Raw genomic sequence first — 27,369 nt, forward strand, 5'->3', positions numbered from 1 at the left:
CCTCTACTGGGATTGTTTATAGTCTTATTACACAGAAAAAAATACAAAAAAAGGTATTTGAAACTGTAATAGAGCTTTATTAAAAGGTGTTATGTTTTTGTTTATGAAAAGCCATGTGCAAAACCTTTTAGTCAGCAGCTCCATCAATAACATGAGTTACCGTTAGGAGTCGTCTGCTCCCACACCACACCGCCTTCAAACGCCAGAATTTGTCTTTTTAAGCTTTTGCTGCTTACAGCAGATAGCCAGAGGATGCTGTCGTTAAGAGACATTTATATGCACTCGCGTCTGTTATAGTCTCATCGAAATAAAGCCAAAGCCTGAAATCCAACTGATCCTATGCTTATCAATTAAAGTTTAGATGTGATGGCGTTCATACACAAGCTAACAATTACTGTGTGGGGGAGAAAAGGGGGGAAAAACTTCCATATGTATATTTTGCCTTTATATACAATACTGAAGTACAACAACTTCATAACTCAGATTGCAGCAGATCATATCAAATGATATCTGCAGAGAGAGATATAGACACACACACACACACACACACACACCTATCTTTCAATAACAGCTAAGCAAGCAGATAAGGAACATAAAAAAGCCCTTTTGGAACAAATAGAAATGTAGTCAGGGAATCAGGGAAGTAAAGTGGTTTTGAATTCAGCTGATAGAATTGCTGTTAGTAGTTATATTTTACATGTAAAAGGAAAAAAAGTATTGTCTCCATCTCTTTTCAGCTAAAAATGTATCCCGCTTTTACATAACCAGCTCAAGTATTATACTAATCCTATTCATTGTTAGCAATGAATTCTTTTAAAACCACCTTTCATTGTTCTTTTTTTTTGTAAACGATGTTTAACCTCAAAGTGCATGTCATTTACTGTAAACAGAGCACTAAACCCTGGGTGAGTCTTTTTAATTAGACATTAAAACCTAATGAAGGATTAGAAAGTTTTTCTGTAAGTCAAAAGACCTGAGGAAGGAGTTTAATGATGTGAGATGATGAAATAGCCTCGTTCTTCATTAGCAAGTGACTCGGCGCACTGAATTGATCATATCATACAGTACTACAGTTATTATTACATTACAATTAAAAATGTGCTATGATTAGTGCAATAATCCACAACTGGACATGCAGCAGCCGTAGCTCTTGGGAGTGCAGCTCAATTCTGGGCCTGAAGCAGGGAAAGTTGCGAGTCGAGCCAAGCAGTACGTCTAAACTCAAACGCAGGCTTTCTATTACTGCCACGTGCTTAGCAAAAATATTCTTTCGTTAATCTATACAAATTAAAGTAGCTGCTTTTACTTTTCCGTACACCATAGTAATAAAATGGCCCCCTGCATTTATAATCCTTAATCCTGACGTATGCACAGACAAATATATTAAGATAAGGGGTCAGACGAAGTGCGTGTAGGAAACTGAACTTTGAACTGTTCTTTGATTAGGTGAGAAAGCTCTCACACTAATACTCTTCAACAGCATCGTCTTTTATTGTCCGCTTCCTAAAGTAATCAGCTTTAATCCTGGAGGTTGCTGCTGGACGATGTGGACACAATGCAAAGAAAAACAGACATGATTCACCAAACTTCTCTAAACTTGATTGTAAACCTCTATCTTTAGCCCTGTTTGTGGATGATTTGTATAAGAACAAAACTTATTATGGTGTGTGGTATTATGCATGGAGACATATGGAGTATTAGAGTAAAGCTGTAAGGTGCCGTAACATAAGAGTCTAGTCCGTCTAGTGTAAAGTACTGTAAGTATCTAGGATCAGATGCCTAGATCTTCTTTAGGGTAGAAGAGAGACGAAATAAACAAAAACAACCCTGGATCAGTTCTTATCCTTTGAGGAGGAGAAGACCGAACCACTTTCAGGCTTCTGACTCCAAGTCATCATCTCCTCCTCCGTTCACTGCATCTGCTGTCTCACTCTCCAGCAGCAGGAACTTCCCGTCACGGCTCAGAGGCACCGACTTCATCAGCTTGGCCAGTGCATCCGGGTCCTTTCACAAAACACAACATACAGAGAGGGAGAATGAATTATGCAGATGGAAGAGAGCTGGTGTGATGATTTTATATGTATATATAGTGTGTGTGTAATATATACACATATATATACTGTGTGTGTGTGTGTGTTTTCAAAAAGATTTTACCTTCTTAGCTTCTGTAATCTCCTTTCCAATGTTTATTGTATAGCAGATCTATAGAATGGAGAGAAATATCGATATGCTATAGATCATTTTTAAATAAAAAATTAAAGTTAAACTTCAATTTAAAGTGTAACTGTAACTACTGTCATATCTGTGCTGTTATAGAAAACAGAACAGAATTCGACCTCCTCTGTTTAAATAAACAGCACTGGACTGCTTTCCGGGGGACGTCATAACGCACATCACGTGTGTAGTGTCTTCATCTCCGTCTCAAGCAACCAAACTTAAACCGTTACCTTCTCTCCCTCAGTGTTGCTCTCAAACACGAAGGCCCTGAAGGACACCTTTCCCTCCTCCTCCTCCCCCTCACTCCAGTCTCTCCCCTCCACCAAAAAGCCCATGAGCCGGCTGTTCTCCTTATGCGCTGCGAACTGGGTGACGTCCCTGAGCTGGAACTAACAACATAGAGGCAGAGAGGGAGAACCGCTCAGACAGGAGAGATGGATAGAAATTCTAAGTAGATTAGATTTTGTCATTATTCAGTCACTCAGTGGCACTTTTACTCACACTTATTTTAGTGACCTGCGTCTGAGGGTCAATCAACCTGTTGGGCAAGGAAGAAAATGACATGGCATTCATGTGGATGCAAAACTAATGTCAGTGACTCCGCTCACACTTTTCCTGCATGTCAGACTCACAGGAGGCAGCTGCTTGTTATCATCAGGTGTGACTCGCTGGTTTTAAAGATGTTGTGTATCGCCCGAGCAGCCAGCACCTGCCTCATGGCCTCGTAGATAACTTGCTGTGTGTGTCCAGAGCGCACGGCCATAGAGCCCAGGAAACGCACAGCAAATACCTGCTGCAGCAAGGAATCTACACACACACACAAGCCGAGTGAAAGTGAGGTTACTGAGGGACGGTCACATCTGTGAATGAAAGGCAGTTCACAAAACTCTTCCCAGACATCTGCACTGACAAGCTGCTGTAAGCACAAACTGAATTGATGACTGAGTTCCATTAGAACTCTCTGATGTGTTTTTTGACCTCAGCTATCCTGTGCAAATGATGAGCATCTCAACTGAAAGGAGTCAGTAATACCGTCTCACCGTCTTCACCTGAAACGCTGTCCACTTCCGTCTCACCAAAGGGGTTTGTGCGTCTGTAAGGGTCAAAAAAAATTACTAATAAAAACCTAAGCATCAGAAATCTTTTTAAACAAAACGTGACCAAACGCTGAACGATAATCAAAATGTACATAATGGCCATGACTGACATTTCATTTAGACATATTTAAACTTTATTAAGCACACATAGTTAAGATAGCCTGGCATTCATGCATTCATCTATATACGTGTTTAATATTATTATTATTATTATTATTATTATATTTGTTCTTATTTATTCACTAAATAAAATCTAATGCCCAAAAATGAGACCCAAAATATAGACGGACTAAAATTCTGGGAATGTGAAGAATTCAACATCATTTTATAATTAGGTCTAATTTGTTTAATGTGTTAAAATGTGATGAATTTTCGGACCTTCCTCCTGCCCTGTTCTGATCCAGGAACTCGGATGCGGGAAGCACAATATCGAACTGGATTGGTGTCCCAGGGGCAATCAGGTCTTCAGGCTCAGGGACAGAAGGGGCTTTCTTAATACTGTCAGTGGTCACTGCACCTGGCTTAGCTCTAACACACACACACACACACACACACACACACACACAATGTATGATGTACAAACATTACTGATGCCACATTAAATACACAATATAAGGCTTATTTTTAATACAATACTTTTAAAACACTGACACTAATAACATTCAGTGCTTTGGCTCGCATATTCAGTACTGCACAGTGGACAATACTGCACGTGAAGCCTGTACTCTACCTTTAACAGATGTTTGTGTGATGTGACTCTGACCTTTCAGGGTTCGGCGAGCCCTCTGCTCTCTTTTCGAAGCTGGTGATTGGCGTGACCGCCTGGATGGCTGTCTGATTTAACCTGATGGCTACAGCCTGAGGAGGACAAACAGAGATGTTAATAATCTACAGCACCCTCATTGCTTTTTTTAGGCTTGTAGTGAGCATGATATATGATTTATATATGAGTTATCTGCTGCATAACTACACATTTAAGATAACAACAACAACATGGAAACACTGATCAAAGTCCATTTATATGATGATTGTTCCCTCTGAGCTGCCAGTTTATCAGGTACAAATCACGTCACGGTGTAGACGCTTTTAACCAGATCTCCCATCTCATGCACTTCAGAACTTCTACTTCTCATGTGAGCAATGTAGAGGTCAAACTCTTATGAGTTTATCATCTATCCTCTATGAGTTTATCATCATAAACATGAAAAGAATTTCGCATAGAAGAAGCACAGGCTTTCAAACCTGTGAGAGTAACATGAGTCTGTGGTGCCATCATGTTCAGAGGGAACAAGTTAACAAGCCTGTGGTCATAATGTGATGCTGTGGGGAATATGTCCCTCTCACATACACACTGGGATCTCGGAGACTCACGGAAGAACTTCTGAGCAGAATAATGTATGTGTATCCTGCTCAAGGTCACAGTGAATCTGGATCCAATTCTGGATACACACGTAAATAATGAATATATTTAAAAAATTTAAAAATGACTAGTAACCTAATTAGTAACCTAATATATATATATATATATATATATATATATATATATATATATATATATATATATATATATATATATATATATTGTATATTGTATATAAAGGCTTTATATAGGCTTTTTTTAGATGCTTTTCCTCATTTCAAGTTTCCTTATTCTACTGATAATTTCTAATGATTATGTCTCTTTATAAATAAATATCTGTCAATAAAATAAGACTATTTAATAGTTTAAGATTAGTGTACGAAAGTCCAGAAGAATGTTGAATAAGTCTTCATGTGGTTTAGTGTAATCTTATAATAGGAGAGATACTGAGGTAGAGTGAGCATGGCCAAGCGCTGCTGAGATTGTCCCCAAATGTGTGTTAATACATGGACATCTAATCGGTTATATAGAGCGTAAATAATCTAATACACACACACACACACACACACACACACACACACACACACACACACACACACACACACACAACATATTGAGCTGTGATGTACTGTTATTAATACTTTGCAGTTAAAATTTGATAGGAGTAATAGAAATGAAAATCAAGAAAGCAGCAAAAAATGTAAAATCAAAAAAAAAAAAAAAAAAAAAAAAAAAAGATAATTAGAAAAAAGAAAATTAGTAGAAACAAAAACTGGTTTGTATGTGCTTACACTGGAGTTCTATTTATATGTGTACATGTGTTATATATCCTTTTAGATTGTTTTTTTTTTTTTTAATCTAATTATTTATAATATAATATTCTATTCTATTGTATTCATTGGGGACAAGTAACTAAGGAAACCATTTCACTACATCACACATGTATTTAATATGTTTGCGACAAATATAGAACCTGGAGTCCATCAGATATCTCCACACCTGCTACAACACACCTAAACACCACACCCTGGACGCCGCCCTTTGTGTTATTATTTCCCAGGCCAAAGCCGACTAACATGGAACCTAATAATCTGGCAACTCTGTGTAACATTATAATCACAGCAGCTCTTACCAAGTCTATGAATTATTTATAAAATGTATAAAGCGCCAAGACAGAAAAGGTACCTCAGGGTTGTCTGTCAGGTAGATCTGTCTCGAAATGTTGTTAATGGTGCAGATCCACTGTGGGAAGAAATGCTCATTAACATATTTTATGCAAATAAGTAAACAACAACAAAAAAAAAACCTGTGCAGGAAAAACCATAATTACCTCCTCGTACTCCTTTTTGCTCTCGGCTTGAAGAATCATGGACCTTCAAATAGAAAACACGACAGAGGTAATTACACAGGTCGCCATGGTTACGATCAATACAGCAACATGCTGATTGTGTAGTATAAATAGTTACTGTAAGTGTGTGTAATGTCTTTTAGCTTTGTTATGTTGCCAAATGGATTCAACACTTGTCTGTTTGGGTTTATTACATGTTTTTTTTTTAAAAAGCTTTTACAGCTCGGATATCAGAGGAAATGTCTGTATAATTATTTCCCCCTAGATCAAAGCATTGTGGATGTGACAGGACTCGTTCTCCTCTCATTCTGTTTTTTTTTCAGCAGTGTGTGGCCCAATGCCAGTATGCTAAAGCCCTCTGTGTGTGTGTGTGTGTGTGTGTGTGTTTCACATCTTCACAGGGAGGCAGATATTAATATCGTGGCAGGAAATTGATTTCAGAGGTGCGATCCTCAGAGGATAGATTTGGAAAATGAGCTGGTGAGCGGCGTGGAAAGCACACTAACGGTGACAACCTGCTAATACGTCTTTTCATTTCTTCATTTATTGTTATTGTTATTCGTCGTCTTAACGTAACACAACAAACACCACACTTACACACACACACAAACACACGTTTCAGTTAAAAGTACACTGTGCATTATGGAGCTCCAGCAGCAGCACAGTCCACACTTAAGTATGCAGTAAGTGGATGAATTATAGATAGGAAAGGACAGGAAGGAAAGGGAAAAGTGTGCTTGAGTAGAGAAAGGAAAGAAGAGAAGAGCAGGAGTCATGTGCAGCAAGAAATAAAAGGAAAGAAGAACAAAGGGACTGCAGTCCAGGGAACTGTGAGACGAATGGATAAGAGGCAGAAAGAAATTTTCATCTTGGGAAGCAGAAATATTTAGAACATTTAGACAAATTCCTTAAATATTTCCTATTATAAAGTTAGGGGGGAAAAAACTGATATACTGATGTCTAGACATTGTTCCTCATGTCATATTTACATTTTTTTTTGTTTTGTTATTTATTTATTTGTTGTTTTTTTGTTTTTTTTTTTTACAAAATAAAGGCTTAAATCAGCCTAACAATTTTATAAAAAATACAGTAAAGCAAATCTAATAGGAAACACGAGATTCATCTCACTATGTTCAATTACTCAGATGTCATTTGGTTCACAAAAATCTAGAAAGGATATTTGTGTAATTCAGGGAAAAGTCTGCAATCCAGTTTAAACACAAATGAAGAAGAATGGAGGTGTGTAACGGAGGTCTAACAGAATAAAAACCAGCAGGTCTGCTGTAAATGTGTTCTCTCTTGTGAACGAAGGCTGTGTCTTAACACTGGCTGCTACACAGTATGTGATCTTGTCGTTTTTCTGTCCCTGCAGTCACTTAAACGACAAATGGCTCAGTGGGAATTTAAACCTATAAATCCATCTCCAGTAAACACCTCTGCTGTGCTGCTAATAGTGTTCAACTGACCTTAGTGGATTACCCAGTGTTATGCATATACACACACAGACAGACACACAGACACACACACAGACAGACAGACAGACACACACACAGACAGACAGACAGACAGACACACACAGACAGACAGACACACACACAGACAGACAGACAGACAGACACACACACACACACACAGACAGACAGACACACACACAGACAGACACACACACAGACAGACAGACAGACACACACACAGACAGAGACACACACACACAGACAGAGACACACACACACAGACAGAGACACACACACACAGACAGAGACACACACACACAGAGACACACACACACAGACAGAGACACACACACACAGACAGAGACACACACACACAGACAGACACACACACACAGACAGACACACACACACACACAGACACACACAGACAGACACACACACAGACAGACACACACACACACACACAGACAGACACACACGCACACACACACAGACAGACACGCACACAGACAGACACACACACAGACAGACACACACACAGACAGACACACACACACACAGACAGACACACACACACACAGACAGACACACACACACAGACAGACACACACACACAGACAGACACACACACACAGACAGACACACACACACAGACAGACACACACACACAGACAGACACACACACACAGACAGACACACACACACAGACAGACACACACACAGACAGACACACACACAGACAGACACACACACAGACAGACACACACACAGACACAGACAGACAGACAGATACAAAGACAGACAGAAACAGACACACGGACAGACCGACACAAACATACAGCTAGTTGTCATACATTTTCCCATTAGGTGAGGTGATCTGAAAGCAGTAGCGTCTGTCCTCACACTCGACGGCCATGACGGAGCTGTTGTCCAGATCCAGTACCATGCCTCCTGCCACAGCGCCACGCGGCTGACACATCAGGTTCCCCCCCTGGGTGAAGAAGTAGAGCCGGTCCCAGGCTGTGCTCACCAGGCCCGTCTTACTGCAGCAGTCAGGAGAGATCGTGTTAGAGGGTTCCTTTTCAACTCATTCATTTTCACAAGATTATTTCTTTTCAAACATTTGTAAGATCAGTATGAAATATTCAGTATTAACACAAAGAACAATAAGTACAGCGTACTTCCTAATGTTAAGGTAGCCTGCTTTCTGTATGAGCGTGCGGTTGACCGGAGTCCGATCTTGGTCAGGCATGTAGACTATATCATCCACTGACAGCAGGTCCTTCTGACACATACGCATGCTCTCTGCCTCGACATCCAACTCTGCCTGAACACTTGAGAGAGAGAGAGAGGGGGGGGGGGATAGGGGGAGAGAGAGAGAGAGAGAGAGAGAGAGAGAGAGAGAGAGAGAGAGATAGGGAGAGAGAGAGAGAGAGAGAGAGAGAGAGAGAGAGAGAGAGAGAGATAGGGAGAGAGAGAGAGATAGGGAGAGAGAGAGAGAGAGAGAGAGAGAGAATAAAATAAGCAATAGAACTGGCCATAAAAACGTTTACATGCAGCCAAGGAACATTAATAAGACTAATAAGTCATGTTTATGATGGTGTTAAACTGAAATAGAGTCAACTGAAGTCAATCTAAGTGTAACTCCTATCCACCCTGCTCTCGATCCAGACACAATTCTTCACAGCATGGATCCCACAAGAAGCTGGAAAAATTCCTTTACTATTCTGATCCATGGTGACATGATAACATGTCATCATGCAATTCCTGCAAGTGTTTCAGCTGCACATTCATCCTGTGAATCTGATGTTCCACTGGATTCAGATCTGGTGACTGGGAAGACCTCAGAAGAACACTAACCTCATCTTTATGTAACCAGTGTGAGAAGACTTTTGCTCTGTGACACAATGAATATGATCATTTATTTATTTATGATTATCAAACATGATAGCTGGAAGGAGCTGTTAGACGATGGTATATTGTGGCCATGAAGGGATGCAGATTATAAGCAACAATACTTGAATAGTCCGTGGCATTTAAGTGATGGCTGATTGTATGAACTTTATGATTTTTGATTGTATTGTAGTCCAAGTGTGCCAAGAAAACACAATCACCCCACCTCCACCAGCCTGGACTGTAGACTCAAGGCAGGATGAGGATGGATTTGTGCTGCTGGGGCCAATTTCTGACCCTAGATTAGATCAGAGCAGGTGACAAATGTTCCAATCCTCAACCATCCAGTTTGAGGTTATTTGCACAGTATTTCCGCTTGATGTAACCTGACGGTTTTCCTTTCGATCTCCATCATCAACTAGATGTTTCCATACTCGAAACAGTGACACGTTGCTTGTGGAAATCATAGGATATCATCAGTTTCTGAAATACTTGCTCCAGGCGAATGTTCGAATGATCGAATGTTCCTAATAAAGTGGCTGATGAGCGAATCTGCATCGTTCTGCACGTGTGGGTGCAGGATACACAGTTCATCAGATTAAACTCAGAGTATCGCAGGACACGAGCGATCCTTCAGACGTTCGAGGAATGTTTTTCTGAGACGAACATAATTGAGGACTTGTTAAGACACCGGTGATGCAAATGTAATCTCAGTGCATGCTGAACTAATGCTTGCTATTTGTCACACTCTGACAGATTTCTTTTTGTTATGCTAATAGAACGAGAGAAAATACACGCTCTTCCTCGTGTGTACGTGAATGCGTTCTGGATTACATGCTTTTTTTAAAAGGAAGTATTTTAGCGTTATTGGGCAACAAAAACAAGTCATTAGGGTTCTACAGTGAAATCTGGAAAAAAATTCATTACAATACATTATATACAATTATGTAGTATAACTTTAATCAAACGTCAATAAATATCTTTTATAAAAGCCTACATAGGATTACGTACCTCTCAGACATACTGGTCACAGACGACAGGAAATTGTCCATTTTGGTAGAGACCAGTTCGATCCCTTTCTTAAAGAAGCTGATCTGTGAGAGAGATAAGAGTAATTACAGCGTGGATTAAACAGCGTGTGGCGCCTCTCGATGCCTTTATAATGTTTTTGAAGCGATTAAACCCAGCTTTGTTCTTTCACCCACAGAAAGCTATGAAGAATCAGCTGCCGTTTTGCACACATACAGATCTGGAAAAAGAGAGATCACTGCACTAATCAGTTCCTCAGGATTTAATCTTTTAAACAAAAAAAAAAGCTCGAACGTTATATTCTAAACGCTACTAACACCATTTCTACCAAAAAAACAAATTTATTATTTAGTGAATTTCATAACGGAAAAAGGACAATAAAAAGATTTTAGCGTTTGCAGACCTCAAATAAAGAAAAGTTTATATTAGTTTTTAAACAAAGCAACATCTTATAGTCATGTTCAGAAATCGATAGTTGCTGGAATAACGCTGAATAAAAGCTTTCACTCATGTTAGCATGATCTCTATCATTTTAAGACACTCCATCTGCCTTTGATTTGATCACATTGCAAAGGTTTCAGTAGGGTTTAGATCTTCAGATCTGCTGGTCCTCCATCCACAGCTTGATTGATGTGGCTGTGGCATGGAGCATTGTCCTGCTGGACAGACCAATCCTCATATTTGAGGAACATCGTCAGAGCCGAAGGATGACCTTTTACATGACTTGACTTTGCGGCCTTCAAAAAGATGTACCCCAACTTTGCAAACCGTGTGAAGATCGTCAGAGATCCAGACTTCTCCAAGTCTCTGTCTAACCACCATGTGTTCCTTTCGACCACAAATTCTTCTGGTAATTTGCAAACCTCAGCATGGCTTATCTGTGCTTCTCATTGATAAAGGGCTTTTTCAGCACTGCCCTGTTTCCACTGTACACTTCACCCCAACCATTTTTTGTCAGCATACAGTTTTAGAGTGATACTCGAGTGATTTGCAGTCATCTCTGCCAGTGAGGAGTCGTCCCGTCAGCAGAGAGTCATTTTCTCCCTCTGCTAGTCTGTAGCCTTTTTGTGCTTAATGTCTGCTGCTTGACCTTATTTTTATGAACCACGGTCAATCAAATTTTAAGTATAAAAGCAACCTGATGCTCATAGAATCCTCCCGGCAAGACTGAACCCTTTATTTCCTCACTCAAACCTTTCAACTCTTTTGGCCTGGTCAGTAGTTATTTTTCATTGTTTTTGCCATCCAGTGATGATCACAGCAGTCTATTTTTATGTACCTTAGCACACAGTTATGTGTTTATACAATGCCTGTTGTACATGTAGAGAAAAATAAATAGAGTAATTTCTAGAGTAAATAGAGAAACTTAATTTCTTGAGCTGTATGTAGATTTAAGGAGAGTTTTCTCAGACCTGGGCTTGTGTGTATCCCAGCATGGGCTCCAGCATGGCTACTCTCTTCCTGTACTGTAAGGCATTAAGAGCGCAGTAATACTGCATGGAGGCCTGGTGCTGCTTCCTCCGACAGAAGGCCACCTCATTAACCAGCTCTGCTTTCAGCTGTGGAACACACACACACACACGCACACACACACGCACGCACGCACGCACACGCACGCACACGCACGCGCGCACACGCACGCACGCACACGCACGCACGCACACGCACGCACGCACACGCACGCACACGCACGCACGCGCACGCACGCACACACGCACACACACGCACACACACGCACAAAATATTAAATCATTAGCTCTTTTTTTTTTTTTACAGATGGCAGAATATTTCAGAACTCCTCATCTTATATTGTTTATTTTAACAAATACTAAAATTAATTAAACAATCAGTACATTATAAATTAAATATTGTTATTAAACAATATGAACAATATAAATATGACAGAATACTGTACCTTGCAAAAGTATTTATCCCTGTTGAACTTTTCCATATTTTGTCAAACCAGAAAATGTATTTTATTGGGATTTTAGGTGATAGACAACCACAATGTGGAAGGAAAATGATAAATGGTGTCCAAATGTTTTACAAATGAATATCTGAAAATCAGCCCCTTTTTCTCTGATACCCCTAAATAAAATCCAGTTGAATTAACTGCCTACAGAATTCACCTGATTAGTAAATAGAGTCCACTTGTGTGTCATTTAATCTCGGTACAGAAACATGTGGAAAAGTATGAATACTTTTGCAAGGCACTGTACAAAGTATGAATAAAATAAATCTTAACAAAAGAAGAAGAAGAAGAAAAAAGTCTCTTATCTTAATAAATTTCTTCACTGAAGCGTATTACAACCCTTGCTATTTATTACAGGTTATAGATTGTGTGGTGTTTTTTTTTGTTTTTATCTCTGAGGCATCGTAGTTTGCTGATATTGATCCAAAATCGATACTGGACACAATCAGTGGCATGTGTAGTTGTATATGGTGCCTAAACATGTCATATATTATATTCACATCATATACCGGTGACTGTGTGGCGATTTTCTTTTCAATATCACGCAGCTGTATTTTCTATACAGTCACATCCTCTGTGTAAATGATTTTTCCCAGCAGGCATCACTCCGTTCCTTTATCCATACAGGACAGTAGTAATTTTTAATACTGTAAAAGCTGTGAAGATGCCAGAGTTGTTTACAGTCTTATAAACTTCTTACTTACATAATGCTCAGGAAACATGAAACAATTTTATTCAGTCCCGGTCAGATTGTACATTCATGGTGCAACGTGTATTTAAGTTTAAAATGAAGTTACTATTTAATCACTAACATTTATGTCTATTGATAAAGCCTGAGATGACGGTGGTGAGGAAAACTCCCTGAGATGATATGAGGAAGAAACCTTGAGTGTCACCCAAATGAGGATGAGGTTCCTCTCAAGGTTTTTATTCCTCATATCATCTCAGGGAGTTTTTTTCCTCACCACCGTCACCTCAGGCTTGATCATTAGAGATAAATAGTAACTTTGATTTTTTTTTTCTGTATCCAGACTTCTGTAAAGCTGCTTTAAGACAATGTGAAGAGTGTAAAGTATTATACATAATAAATTGAATGGAATTGATTTGAACTAATATGTCAGTGTCATTTCTGATGTCATTACAGACTTATCATTACAGACACTAATTCCTTCCTGCCCAAGTCTTAAAATGTGTCACGTGAATGTAATACAAGGCCCTAGATTTAATCTCCTACCTTCTCATTCTCTCTCCTCTTGGGCAGTCGGCTGTATTTGATCATGGCGGCTTCGTGCTCTAAAGAGAAAGAGAGAGAGGAGACGAAAGGAATTAATCACTGAAAAATCCCCCTTTTATGATCTAGTGTAGATTCAGAGACGTGTTCTGGACTTACCGTCACTGGCGATCCCGAATATCTCTTTCAGTGTGCTTATTTCTGTAAAAAATAAATAAATAAATAAAATAGTAACAATAATGTAAGAACTATGTAAGATATAAACATGTGGAAAAAAAAAACTTCAGACTGTAAGGTTTAACGTCCTGAGTGTGATTATTTCCCATTGAAAGCTTCAGTACAGATGGTGCACAGTAGACAGAAATGTAGCCATGTTACATGTCAGAGGGACACGATTAATTTATTTTAATGAGGGTTTAATGAGGGTTTAATGAGTATAACGCTAACATACCAGTCAGGTCCTTCTCTCTGAACTGCACCATGGGATACACCATCCTATCAGCCATCTGAGTGGCCAAATCAACATGCAGAGCGTTCAGCTGAAAGATTGAGAGACAGATGGAAAGGTTACAATGACGATGATTTAGGGGAAGAAAAAAAAACCTCTTCACACACTTTCTAAAATAAATAAATAAATAAAAATGATAATAAAAAAGCACATTATGGTAGCAGCAAAAAAAAAAAAAAAATGGAGTCCAGGTTTCCAGCCCACACCATCTGAAACATTGACCTTGCTGGCAGCGAGAACAGCTCGCATCTGTTAGCTCACTCCCTGCTGTTACCCCACACCGTCTCCACCTGTGCTTGTACTGGATGTCCACACCCACCAGAGCCTACCCACTGATACACACACACACACGCACGGACTCTACGAAGCCCTACACATTCGTCTAGGTATACACTCAAACCCCAAGAGCGGAGACGTAGCAGCGTGTAGAGACTTGCTCACCTCTTCCATGGTTTTGGCGAAATGGTGCAGCGTGCTGATTACCTCTTCATCTTCTTTCCCCAGAGCAAAGTTCTGCAACATCAAAGAAAATGACTCAAACTCCAAAACACTGAATAATTTAGTGTTCAGCTGTCGAGCCACACGCATTCAGGACACCTTCGTGTCACTAAAGAGCTTTTAAAAAAAGCATTATATTGTGAGCTGTTACATGTCAAAGTATATATGAAGTGTATCATACAACTGGAGGAGGTTGGGGGATTGATTTCAGCCTCTGCTCTGTGTGTGTGTGTGTGTGGCGTTTGCATTTTTCCTTGTGCATCAAATGTTCTCTGGTTTCCTCCAGTCTAAGGACATCCAGCGATATCGCCTAATTGTCTGCAGTGAGGCAGTGAGTGTGTATGTGTGTGCGAGAGAGTGTGAGCGAGAGTGTGAATAAGAGTGTGAGAGTGTGAATAAGAGTGTAAGTGTGAGTGTGAGAGTGTGAATAAGAGTGTAAGTGTGAGTGTGAGAGTGTGAATAAGAGTGTAAGTGTGAGTGTGAGAGTGTGAATAAGAGTGTAAGTGTGAGTGTGAGAGTGTGAATAAGAGTGTAAGTGTGAGTGTGAGCGAGAGTGTGAGCAAGAGTGTGCGAGTGTGAATGAGAGTGTGACTGTTAGAGAGAGTGAGATGAAGTCAGCTCATCCTGGGAGCTTCTGACGTGCTCACTGTGGCACTGAGTTAGGTTTATGATCTGGAAATAGCACTGCAGTTCATGCTGCTGTTATGAACTATAGGGAAACAACAGTATTACCTGTTTCTCATACTGAAGCAACTGTTTCGAGAGCTGTTCGGTGGCCAGAGCCATCTCATTCTAAAGGAAGAACGAAAGAAGAACGATAAAAGAAACAACAAAAGAAAGAAAGAGAGAGAGATTTCAAGTAGAATTCAGCATACTTCAGTAGAATGGCATACTGTGTACCTGTATACATCTTGTGTGTGTGTGTGTGTGTGTGTACCTGGGCCCCAAACACTCTCTGCATACACTGCAAGAGCTGGTTGCTGTAGTCCGTCAGAGTGCTCGCATCTTCTTCAAACACACTGAGCAACGTGCGGGTCTGAAACATCCAGTTAAACATGAAGTCAGAGTTTTTATATCAGAAGATTATTTCGATTTTAAAATAACATTTACACTAAATCTCTACTGTTATAATCAGTACCGTTTGGATCTGGGAGTGAAGAGTAAAGGTTACACCAGCAGAACAAGCCACAACTATCTTTCTTTCTAGACTTTTCTTTCCACTAATCATTTTTACACCCTTTGACTGTACGCTGACTGTATGCGTTCGATTTTACTACAAACCGATTTGTTTTAATAAGCACTTGTAGGCATGCAAATTTCACTCCTAGTATTTTTGAGAAAAAGAGAAATACTGATAAAAAAAACTCTACACATTACTTAAGTCCTGAATGTCTACTTTCATATGAGCTTCATATTAAAGGTGAGGTGTGCGATGTTTGAAAAAGGCTTCAGAAAACTGAGTCAGGCCGACTAAGAAAACAAATGTGTAGCCATTAAGCAGAAAGGGGCGTGTCTTGTCTATATGCGGCGAAGAGAGTGTTCAGTGCGCATGTGTGACATTAGCAGAAAGCGATTGTAGCACTGACACGGCGGATACCTGCCGTTACCTCTGCCTCGGGTTCTAGGTGTTGAACGTCGTCTTCCGCATGAAACGGAGATAAACCTTTCACGGTACAACACACAGTACTACAAAAACACATTTGACCTGTATTACCATAGCATTACTCATTGAGTTCATTCATTAAAAATATCCCCTCGGCCAGCTGCCCTAGCAGGTTCCACCATAATACTTGCCTGGGTTGCGTATGTATGTGTGGGGCGGAGCTATCAAAACAGGGGTGACACCCATTTGGGTTAAAGGCGTGTTTGTTTAGGTGATTTCAAATGTCAACATTGGATTTCAAACATCGTGCACACCACCTTTAACACCACTGTGGAGTGAGTCGTGACAAAGACATTTAATAATCAACATGAACACAACCAAACAGGAGGAAACAACATTTTTGGCCTCTGGAAAAAGAATTTTTTTTTTTTTTTTCTTTAAATCTTGGGTTCATTTTGCTTTGGCTGAGAGACAACAGAAACTTCCTGGTTTGTCAGAGTAAAAACTCACATTATGTATGCAAGTTCAATCTATTTTCCCTGTTGTTATTTCTACTGTTCATGTTCATGCATTTCAGTTGGAGCCCCAGAGAAAAACCCCAGTGATAAATTACGTGACCCTTCCCTTCCCCGACCTCTTAATGCAAAACGAGTCTCATCTCAGCCATGTGGTGGACGTGGCCCGTGGGTGCGGCTCAAACCGATGAGAAAATGTATTGCAGAGTCCGCAGCATGTGACCTGATTACCACATGGCAGTCGTGTCTGTTTGACTCTTATGTAATTGAAGGTGTAGCCTGGAGCAGGGAGCAGCAGACCTGTCCGACCTGAATCCTTACAGCCACCTGACATGATGACAATGATTGCCAATACAAACACGCACGAGGACGGACATGCGTTCTGAAAGGCTTCGTCTCGACACTTCTGTCAACGGGGGAAAAAAAAAACATTTGCATAGCCTACTTTGAATGGGGAAGACGAGAAGACCTGTGAAGACTAACGTGGGTGAAAGGGAGAAATTGATCTTAACAATGTGTTGTTAACAGAAGAAGATGAAGATGATGAAGAAGAAGATGAAGATGAAGAAGCACCACTAAGCTGCAAGCCTCTTTGGAAACATTTGTTTAATTATCCAGTTATTCGTCTTCCGTCCTTTCTTAATTGGATATTTTACATAAATAAACTTTCACCCCATTAACATGAACTTATTTGCACACTTTAACTCTAATTACAATGACAATTTATTATTATTATTATTATTATTATTATTATTATTACAACCTCATGGTACACTTTAATTGGAATTCCCTACTTGGAGGCAAGCCACAAATAAATTTCCATTAGTTGCTCTTTGTACTGTTCTGCTGTCAATCAACACAAAAAAAACATTCATTTAATTAAAAAAATAATAAAAACCCAATATTTTAATTGAACACAATATGGATGTTATATTGTCACATCACACACAGTCTCTTATCTACAGAGCTTCCTAGTGAGTGGAACACAGCTGCTGTAGTGTATTAGATTAATAATAATAATAATAATAATAATAATAATAATTAACCATCACAGTAGATCATCTATACATGACTTTTGGTCCTAGACACCATTCTGTGTTCTGTGTCTGTTCAGTTGTGTTCACTACGGACAAGTCACATAAATGTTTAAAAGCTGTGGCAGAAACAACAGCAGTTCTGACAGAGCTTTAGAGCTTTATATCTACATGAGCACGTTAAAGCATCCTAACAGCTCCGTTTGTCAGTTCACTGCCAGGCCGCGACGTCCACCAGGACTAAAGCTTTTTACAGACCAGCTGTGCTTTTATCAGAGGAGACACTTTAAGAGTGAATACAAAAATAAATAAAACTCTCTCTCCTTCTTCTTTCTCTCTCTCCCCCCTTCTTTCTCTCTCACTCTTTCTCCCCTTCTCTCTCTCTTGATCTCTCTCTCCTTCTTTCTCTCTCTCTCTCTCCCCTTCTCACTTTCTCTCGCTCTCTCCCCTTTCTCTCGCTCTCTTTCTCGCTCTCCTTCTCTCCCCTTCTCACTTTCTCTCACTCTCTCCCCCTTTCTCTCGCTCTCTCTCTCCCCTTCTCACTTTCTCTGGCTCTCTCCCCCTTTCTCTCGCTCTCTTTCTCGCACACCTTCTCTCTCTCCTTCTTTCTCTCTCTCCCATTCTCACTTTCTCTCGCTCTCTCCCCTGTTCTCTCGCTCACATTCTCTCTCTCTCTCACTCTCCCTCTCTCTCAACCTGAAGTTGATTCACACAAGTTCAGTTTTTGAATGTTCAGGGTTTAATCTAGTCTCATGCAGCAAGAGGGTGTGTCTGACTGACATCAACCAATCACGGTTCATTTTGTTTATTGTCATGTATACGAGCGTGAACATGAGTCCTACAAAAAACAGATCAGAGTGCGACAATCGATCGTTTATTAAAGAAAGTTGTGTAAATGAAGGCATCTGTATCGTGAACTCCGTCGTTTAGCTGATCCTCATAAGCGCTCATAAGCTCTCAGCGCTACAGGAATGTCCCATAAACAGCATCCAGAGGAAATAAAACACCACATGAGACAAGACACAAACACTAAGTGTCATTAAATCATTGTCTTTGTTTACAGACATCAGGCTCTGTTGGGGACATGAAGGAGGGGTGTTCTCTGGTTAAAGGAAAAACACAAACAATTCTCCTGAGTGAAAAGCCTTCTGTAGCGAAAGAGCCGCAGATCGGCGTGTGGAAGCTGTGTGAAGGCCACCACTACTTCACACGTCACAAAGAGAACTAACAAAACCGTAAAAAGTCAAAGGAGTTAATCATCCTGACTAAAACAGTCCCACGTTCCTGTTACCTGAACATTTCTTCTGACACGAAAATCCCGAGCTGAGCCGAGATGGAAGAGCTAAACCTCCTGCTGACTTCTGCTAAAGAAAACTTTTCGTGACGTACAGTATGATTGTTTAAGCGTATACTCTGTATAAATCCCACCCCCTGAAGCACTAGTCACATGGCCTTGATCCTGGAAGAAACTACTTCAATTTGTGAAATTAATCAGCTTGAATGGACGCAGGAAATAATTCCAGAATCAGGAAGGAGACCCACATCCTCCTGTGTGGAGAGAAAACCAGAGCGCATCGCACAAACATTCACCAGAGATATTATCATGAGAGAATGAAGACTGTGTCTGTGTCTCAATCAGCTCTCTATATCAGTAGTCAGGGGGCTGATCAAGGAGTCAGCATTATAATCTCTCTCTCTCTCCCGTCTCTGTCTGTCTCTCTCCCTCTCTGTGTCTGTCTCTGTGTCTGTCTGTTTGTCAGTGTCTGTCGGTCTGTCTCTCTCTCTCTGTCTGTCCATGTCTGTCAGTGTCTGTCCATGTCTGTCAGTGTCTGTCCATGTCTGTCAGTGTCTGTCCATGTCTGTCAGTGTCTGTCCATGTCTGACAGTGTCTGTCGCCCGCGCTCTCTCTGTCGGCCTGTCGCTCGCGCTCTCTCTGTCGGCCTGTCGCTCGCGCTCTCTCTGTCGGCCTGTCGCTCGCGCTCTCTCTGTCGGCCTGTCGCTCGCGCTCTCTCTGTCGGCCTGTCGCTCGCGCTCTCTCTGTCGGCCTGTCGCCCGCGCTCTCTCTGTCGGCCTGTCGCCCGCGCTCTCTCTGTCGGCCTGTCGCCCGCGCTCTCTCTGTCGGCCTGTCGCCCGCGCTCTCTCTGTCGGCCTGTCGCCCGCGCTCTCTCTGTCGGCCTGTCGCCCGCGCTCTCTCTGTCGGCCTGTCGCCCGCGCTCTCTCTGTCGGCCTGTCGCCCGCGCTCTCTCTGTCGGCCTGTCGCCCGCGCTCTCTCTGTCGGCCTGTCGCCCGCGCTCTCTCTGTCGGCCTGTCGCCCGCGCTCTCTCTGTCGGCCTGTCGCTCGCGCTCTCTCTGTCGGCCTGTCGCTCGCGCTCTCTCTGTCGGTCTGTCTCTGTGTCTCAATTATAAAAGAAAACAGTGCACTGGAACATTCACTCCCTAAAATAAATCCCACAATGCACCAAAAATGCATCAGGCAGCATGGACACTCACCATTAGGTCTAACTGGAAATGACATCATATGTTCTGAAGCCTCTCAGCTGGAAAAATGTTGGCAAACAAACCAAATTCTCAGCTTCATGTACAAACATCAGTAGCTTGTAATTGTGGCTCTCAAATGATATCTGATGCATGTTTTACTGATCTACGATCTAAAGTATGATCTTGTTTGATGTGTCATAACAGAACCGTGTGGTTAAACTAACAAATTTACACAATGTTTTAAACGCACATATTTGATATATTGTTGTTGGGTTTTCTTTACAGAGACTGATGAGTAAACTGAGTTATCGTTGTCCCAATGTGGACTGAGTCAGAGTCCTGACCAGTGACTAAACTCCAGTACACCAGATAACTACTGACTCACCAGCTAGGGAGCTAGAGATCTGATTGAGACACAAGCAACAGCCACATAAATGTTCCTCTCACAGAGATTTGAGAAGTACACACTTTTTCCATAATCTATATACTGTACATGCTTTCACTGGTTTATTACATTTATTAGTCGGGTGTCACGTTCCAGTCATGTAAATTAGACTTCAGGACAAAGGCAACATCAGGAAGAACATGAGAGCTTTCACTGTCCCAGTGGACTAGTTATTAAATTTATGACTTGTCCACCCATGCAGGCATGATGGCCTGAGAGTTTCACACCTGAGTCACTGTGGAGATGGAAAGTGTGTGTTTGTGTGTAAGAGAGAGTGAGTGTGTATGTGTGAGAGTGAGTGTGTGTATGTGTGAATGTGTATATGTGTGTGAGTGTGTGTAAGAATTAGTATGTGTATGTACATGTGTGAGTGAGATTGAGTGTGTGTATGTGTGAATGTGTGTATATATGTGTGTGAGTGTGTGTATGGGTGTGTGAGAGAGTGTGAGTGAGTGAGTGTGTATGTGTGAGTGTGTGTGTGCGTATGTGTGAGTGAGTGTGAGTGAGTGTGTGTATGTGTGAGTGTGCGTGTATGTGTGAGTGTGAGTGAGTGTGTGAGTGTGAGTGAGTGAGTGTGAGTGAGTGAGTGTGAGTGAGTGTGTGTGTGAGAGAGTGTGAGTGAGTGAGTGTGTATGTGTGAGTGTGTGAGTGCGTGTATGTGTGAGTGTGAGTGAGTGAGTGTGTGTGTGTGTGTGTGTGTGTGTGTGTATGTGTGAGTGTGTGAGTGCGTGTATGTGTGAGTGTGAGTGAGTGTGAGTGAGTGTGAGTGTGTGCGTGTATGTGAGTGTGAGTGAGTGTGAGTGAGTGAGTGAGAGTGTGTGTGCGTGTATGTGTGAGTGTGAGTGAGTGTGAGTGAGTGAGTGAGTGTGTGTGAGTGTGTGTGTATGTGCGAGTGTGTATGTGTGAGTGTGAGTGAGTGAGTGAGTGAGTGAGTGAGTGAGTGAGTGTGAGTGTGTGTATGTGCGTGTGAGTGAGTCTGTGTGTATGTGTGAGTGTGTGAGTGCGTGTATGTGTGAGTGTGAGTGAGTGTGAGTGAGTGTGAGTGTGTGCGTGTATGTGTGAGTGTGAGTGAGTGTGAGTGAGTGAGTGAGAGTGTGTGTGCGTGTATGTGTGAGTGTGAGTGAGTGAGTGAGTGTGTGTGAGTGTGTGTGTATGTGCGAGTGTGTATGTGTGAGTGTGAGTGAGTGAGTGAGTGAGTGAGTGAGTGAGTGAGTGTGAGTGTGTGTGTATGTGTGAGTGTGTGTGTATGTGTGTGTGTATGTGTGAGTGTGTGTGTGTATGTGTGAGTATCAGACAGGAGAAACATGGCACAGTAAAATCTGTCCTATTTAATGAACTCTAATTAACTCTCCATTCACAGGAAGTATAAAAAGGAAGCAGCTTCATGATTTTACACCATGATTTTAGCTTCATGATCTACACTATGGTGAAGTGCTGTAGCTATTTAGACTGTACATATATTTAACATTTGTTCACCTTCACATGCTCTTTGTGTGTGTGTTTCCTCCCACAAACATAACATACACACTGCACACGGAGTTGTGAATCCCAGTGAGATTGTTCTATATTCTATTAAACCTCAGTGTGTTTGTGTTCATCTCAAACAAGCATGGAGAACACAACCATATCAACACACCATAAATTATTATTATTATGGTGCTGGTACATATGTGTTGTGGAAAATAATGATGTCATAAAAAGACACACACAGGTTACGAGCTACGATCGCACGAATCGTGACAGTTCTTCTCAGTACCTCCTACAGGATGTCGGGTTCGGTACCGCAGTGTTCATCCCGATCCACATAACAGCCTTCACATAACTGATTTTTCACTCGAATCAGACTATTTAAAATAAACTGCAGTTTAAAACCCACTAAACTCACACCCTGAGCTCCAGCCGAATGAACGAATGAATGAATTAATTAATGAAACATTCATCATCATTTTTAGCATGTAGACATAACTGAGGAAGACGATGTGGATCGGATTAAATTGTTGAGGATTTTGATACTTTTTGATAGTTTAAATAATTTTCCAAAATATAAAAAAATCCCTCTAATAGTCACTAGAGATTGCACCAATCTGATAACCGGCTCAGTTTTGGGTAGATATTAGCAAAAAAATAAATAAATGGCGATAATAAATATTGGATTTGGAAAATAACTGGAATGATTTACATATAAACAGACTCGACTGTTTTTTTTTTTTTAAAGCAATTCTAATTTATATAATATTAATAATTTAATAATAATTTAAAAAAATCGTAAAGAATAGTCGTTTTTAAAGTAAACAATATTTCTCAGTATGGGAAGAGAATCAGTAGCTTCAGGTCAGCTCTAAGAATCACCTTCTTTTCTCTTCTAAAGAAAACTCTGAGGTGATTCATTTAAACGCAATTGTATTGAGATTAGAAGTACATGTTCACTATTACATCACACCTGCCTCATGCAAACGTTCACCATGTAAACAGAAGGTCAAAGGTCTGATTCTGGAGTGATTTAGGGACGACTCTTGCGGTTAACACCACAGTGTTATGATGCTCTCGATTTTTTATGACACGTGTGACACAAAAACCTTGAACTAGTTCTCATGACAAAACACGGCTGGCAGAGAACCCACGTAAACATGAGAACCCACGTAGACATGAGATATTTTACTAAAACAGTGAGCGTTGAACCTTTATAACTAAAGCCAACACTTTAGATGTGATTTCATGTGTAATATTTCTCATTCCTTACTCGTTTTCTACTGGTTATTGAATCCTGGTTACAATCAAAGTGGACATGAATCCAGTCCCAGGAATGATGTGCGGAAAGCTGGAACACACCCGAGATCGGACACACACTAGCTGACACATTGGGCTGAATGATTCTAGTCTCTCTGCCTACCAGCATGACTTGGGATGTGGGAGAACATGTGAGACTCAGTAACCAGCTCATCCACCTCAAGCGTTGATGTTTTCTACATGCTGAGATGCTACTAGATGCTAAAGAGTGATTATATACACGTTACATCACTGTATCCTTCATCCCAGTCTGACCATTTACATCATCAACAAAGCGATTCCACACACACAACTCGATTTAATTCGCTCTCTCTCACACACACTTTTTTGTTTTTTTACTCCAGCGGTTTCTGAACTACTCGATGAATCAGCACATCCTGTACCAACCAGCAAGCCACGGTTAAAGTAACAGAGATCAGAAGTTTTCCTCCCTCTGATGTTTGATGTGAACATTAACTGAAGCTCTTGATATGTACTGTATGATGTTATGCTGCTGTTGTGCTGCTGCCACATGATTGGCTGATGATAAGAGTGCATGCTGATAGATAGAGAGAATTTGTATGTTGGTGAATCACAGGGTGTGACCCTCTCTCAGGTTCATCCTAGTGTTATTTATGTACAAGATTCTCTCTCTTTCTTTCTCTATCACTCTCTTTATCTATCTGTCTCTCTCTCTCTATCTGTCTGTCTGTCTCTCTATCTATCTATCTGTCTCTATCTATCTGTCTGTCTCTCTCTCTATCTGTCTGTCTCTGTCTCTCTCTCTCTCTCTCTATCTGTCTCTCTCTCTCTCTGTCTATCTGTCTGTCTCTCTCTCTATCTGTCTGTCTCTCTATCTGTCTGTCTGTCTGTCTGTCTCTCTCTTTATCTATCTGTCTCTCTCTCTACCTATCTGTCTGTCTCTCTCTATCTATCTGTCTGTCTCTCTCTATCTATCTGTCTGTCTCTCTCTTTATCTATCTGTCTCTCTCTCTATCTGTCTGTCTCTCTCTCTATCTATCTATCTGTCTCTATCTATCTGTCTGTCTCTCTCTCTCTCTGTCTGTCTCTCTCTCTCTCTGTCTGTCTGTCTCTCTCTCTCTCTGTCTGTCTCTCTCTCTCTCTGTCTATCTGTCTGTCTCTCTCTCTATCTGTCTGTCTCTCTCTCTATCTGTCTGTCTGTCTCTCTCTCTATCTGTCTGTCTGTCGGTCTGTCTCTCTCTCTATCTGTCTGTCTGTCTCTCTCTCTCTATCTGTCTCTCTCTCTCTCTATCTGTCTCTCTCTCTCTCTCTCTCTATCTGTCTGTCTCTCTCTCTCTCTCTCTCTCTCTATCTGTCTGTCTCTCTCTCTATCTGTCTGTCTCTCTCTCTATCTGTCTGTCTGTCTCTCTCTCTGTCTGTCTCTCTCTCTATCTGTCGGTCTGTCTCTCTCTCTATCTGTCTGTCTCTCTCTATCTGTCTGTCTCTCTCTCTATCTGTCTGTCTATCTGTCTGTCTCTCTGTCTGTCTCTCTCTATCTGTCTGTCTCTCTCTCTATCTGTCTGTCTCTCTCTCTATCTGTCTGTCTGTCTGTCTCTCTATCTGTCTGTCTGTCTCTCTCTCTCTCTATCTGTCTCTCTCTCTCTATCTGTCTGTCTCTCTGTCTGTCTCTCTCTCTATCTGTCTGTCTCTCTCTCTATCTGTCTGTCTGTCTCTCTGTCTGTCTCTCTCTCTATCTGTCTCTCTATCTGTCTGTCTGTCTGTCTCTCTCTCTATCTGTCGGTCTGTCTCTCTCTCTATCTGTCTGTCTCTCTCTATCTGTCTGTCTCTCTCTCTATCTGTCTGTCTGTCTCTCTCTCTATCTGTCTGTCTCTCTCTCTCTCTGTCTATCTGTCTGTCTCTCTCTCTATCTGTCTGTCTCTCTCTCTATCTGTCTGTCTCTCTCTCTATCTGTCTCTCTCTCTCTATCTGTCTGTCTGTCTCTCTCTCTATCTGTCTGTCTCTCTCTCTATCTGTCTGTCTCTCTCTCTATCTGTCTGTCTCTCTCTATCTGTCTGTCTCTCTCTATCTGTCTGTCTCTATCTATCTATCTGTCTCTATCTATCTATCTGTCTCTCTCTCTCTGTCTCTATCTATCTATCTGTCTCTCTGTCTCTATGTCTCTATCTGTCTCTCTCTCTACCTCTCTCTCTCTCACACACACACACATACATACATACACACACACACACACACACACACACAGACACACACACACAGACACACACACAGACACACACACAGACACACACACACTAACATGGCCTAAAAGAAAGAGCTGTCAATTCGTAAACAGCCTGAGATGTGGCCACATTGTGCCTGTTGTTGTCTGTAGACAGGAAACAGCTAACAATCCCCCAGTGCTGTGTAACTAATCCGTCGTGTATCACTACATATGAGCTGCATAAACACTTCTAGTTAGTGTTTAATGTTGGGGATAAAACACTAGTCGCCCAAAGGACGCTGTCACCGAGGAGCTGCTGCACGTTCACCATGACTGCACATTAACACAAGTCTACACACAACTACACACATTTACTGCGCTGAATCTAAACGCAGATACACGTTTCTCCTACCTGCGGACTGTCCTGCAGAGCTTCCTCTAGCAGTAATTTGTGTACGGACGGCATCTTGCTGACGATGGATGGTGTTTTTAGTATTTAAGGCGTAGAACTCGGTTCCCCAGAATGCACTGCGTGACTGGGTGAAGAAGAGGGGCGGGGCTTGTCAGTCTGGGAGGCGCTAATAAACACGCCTCCGTGACACTTTTATTTCAATACAATCATTTTAACGGTTAGTTGTTTTAAGAGTATTTAGAAAGAAACCTGTGTTTTTTTTATCCGGTATGTTTAAAAGTGTACGTAGTTTTTATTTTATGGGGAAGAAAAAAAAAGACAAAAGAAACTCGTCGTTTTCTGCTAAATCTTATCTGATAGCGCCCCACAGTGGTGGACTTTGGGATTAACCATTAATCAGTATTTATACATGTGGACACCAGAAAATGTACTAAATGAATAAATAAATAAATTATTATTATTATTATTATTATTATTATTATTATTATTATTATTATTATTACCACTCTTGGTAATTGGTTGTCACAACATTTATAATATGCTTTACTATGGGTTGTTCTTTAAAAAAAAAAGCTGATGATACAATGATGATTTCAAACTTATCTTAGACACCTAAATAGACCTCTTAGAGTTTTAATGAAATAAACTTCACTAAAAAGAAGCCAAAATGTAGTTTAGTGTATTGTGGTATGGTTTGTGGAGGTCACTAGCATGGTCTTTAGCATGTCCCCATGGGTCTGGATATCACATTTATCAACTAACTTCACCACATAGACAGGAATAAACAGTATATTATTTTAGTATCTATTTATGTATATATTGTTATGGTTAGACTCAAGTGTTCATATAAACCCTATGAATATTTAATTGCATGAATATTAAAAAAAGTTTCTAATGTCTGCATTATTAATTCATTTGACAAATTGCCTATTCACACAGAAAGTATTTTAATAAACATTTTTTTCATCTTTAAAATTATTATTAGGATTATTATTAACCAACAGAAGCTGTGTAACAACTTATGATAACATAATGACTCAGAGACACTTAAACGTGTAATTTTGTGAGTTAAATCATTTTTCTTTTGATTTATTTTTATATTTAATTATTATTATTAGTAGTAGTAGTATTTATTTATTTATTTATTTATTTATTTATTTATTTATAGAAATGTATTTCTTCTGCCTGCTTGACACATCAGCTCACAACACTGAAGATCATGAGTCTGTTAAAAACTACTCTCAGCTAGACCTTATATGACTGTATGACTGTAGGAAAGCAAAAAAATAAAAGGATATAACGTGGTCTGATATGATACACTGTCGTT

At 40.7% G+C, this 27,369-nt stretch overlaps 1 protein-coding gene across 2 annotated transcripts; it reads right to left on the reverse strand.

Moving 5' to 3' along the window:
- Nucleotides 1-56: 56 nt before the first annotated feature.
- On the reverse strand, nt 57-26,181 carry appl2 (adaptor protein, phosphotyrosine interaction, PH domain and leucine zipper containing 2). Of its 2 annotated transcripts, none has more exons than XM_060887178.1 (21): nt 26,043-26,181; nt 15,545-15,643; nt 15,340-15,399; nt 14,551-14,622; nt 14,053-14,140; nt 13,761-13,802; nt 13,605-13,663; nt 11,811-11,957; nt 10,381-10,463; nt 8,658-8,810; nt 8,331-8,519; nt 6,005-6,047; nt 5,860-5,916; nt 4,078-4,172; nt 3,693-3,842; nt 3,267-3,310; nt 2,850-3,024; nt 2,719-2,755; nt 2,448-2,606; nt 2,155-2,202; nt 57-2,004 (listed from the first exon to the last, which is right to left on the reverse strand). In XM_060887178.1, the coding sequence occupies exons 1-21, from the start codon at nt 26,094-26,096 to the stop codon at nt 1,873-1,875; spliced, it is 1,986 nt and encodes a 661-aa protein (XP_060743161.1). In that variant the 5' UTR covers nt 26,097-26,181; the 3' UTR covers nt 57-1,872. The 2 variants fall into 2 exon arrangements, with proteins under 2 accessions (XP_060743161.1, XP_060743160.1); XM_060887177.1 differs by having other exon boundaries at nt 3,258-3,310.
- Between the last annotated feature and the right edge of the window lie 1,188 nt (nt 26,182-27,369).

The sequence above is a fragment of the Tachysurus vachellii genome, chromosome 14, assembly GCF_030014155.1.
Source record: "Tachysurus vachellii isolate PV-2020 chromosome 14, HZAU_Pvac_v1, whole genome shotgun sequence".
Lineage (NCBI taxonomy): Eukaryota > Metazoa > Chordata > Actinopteri > Siluriformes > Bagridae > Tachysurus > Tachysurus vachellii.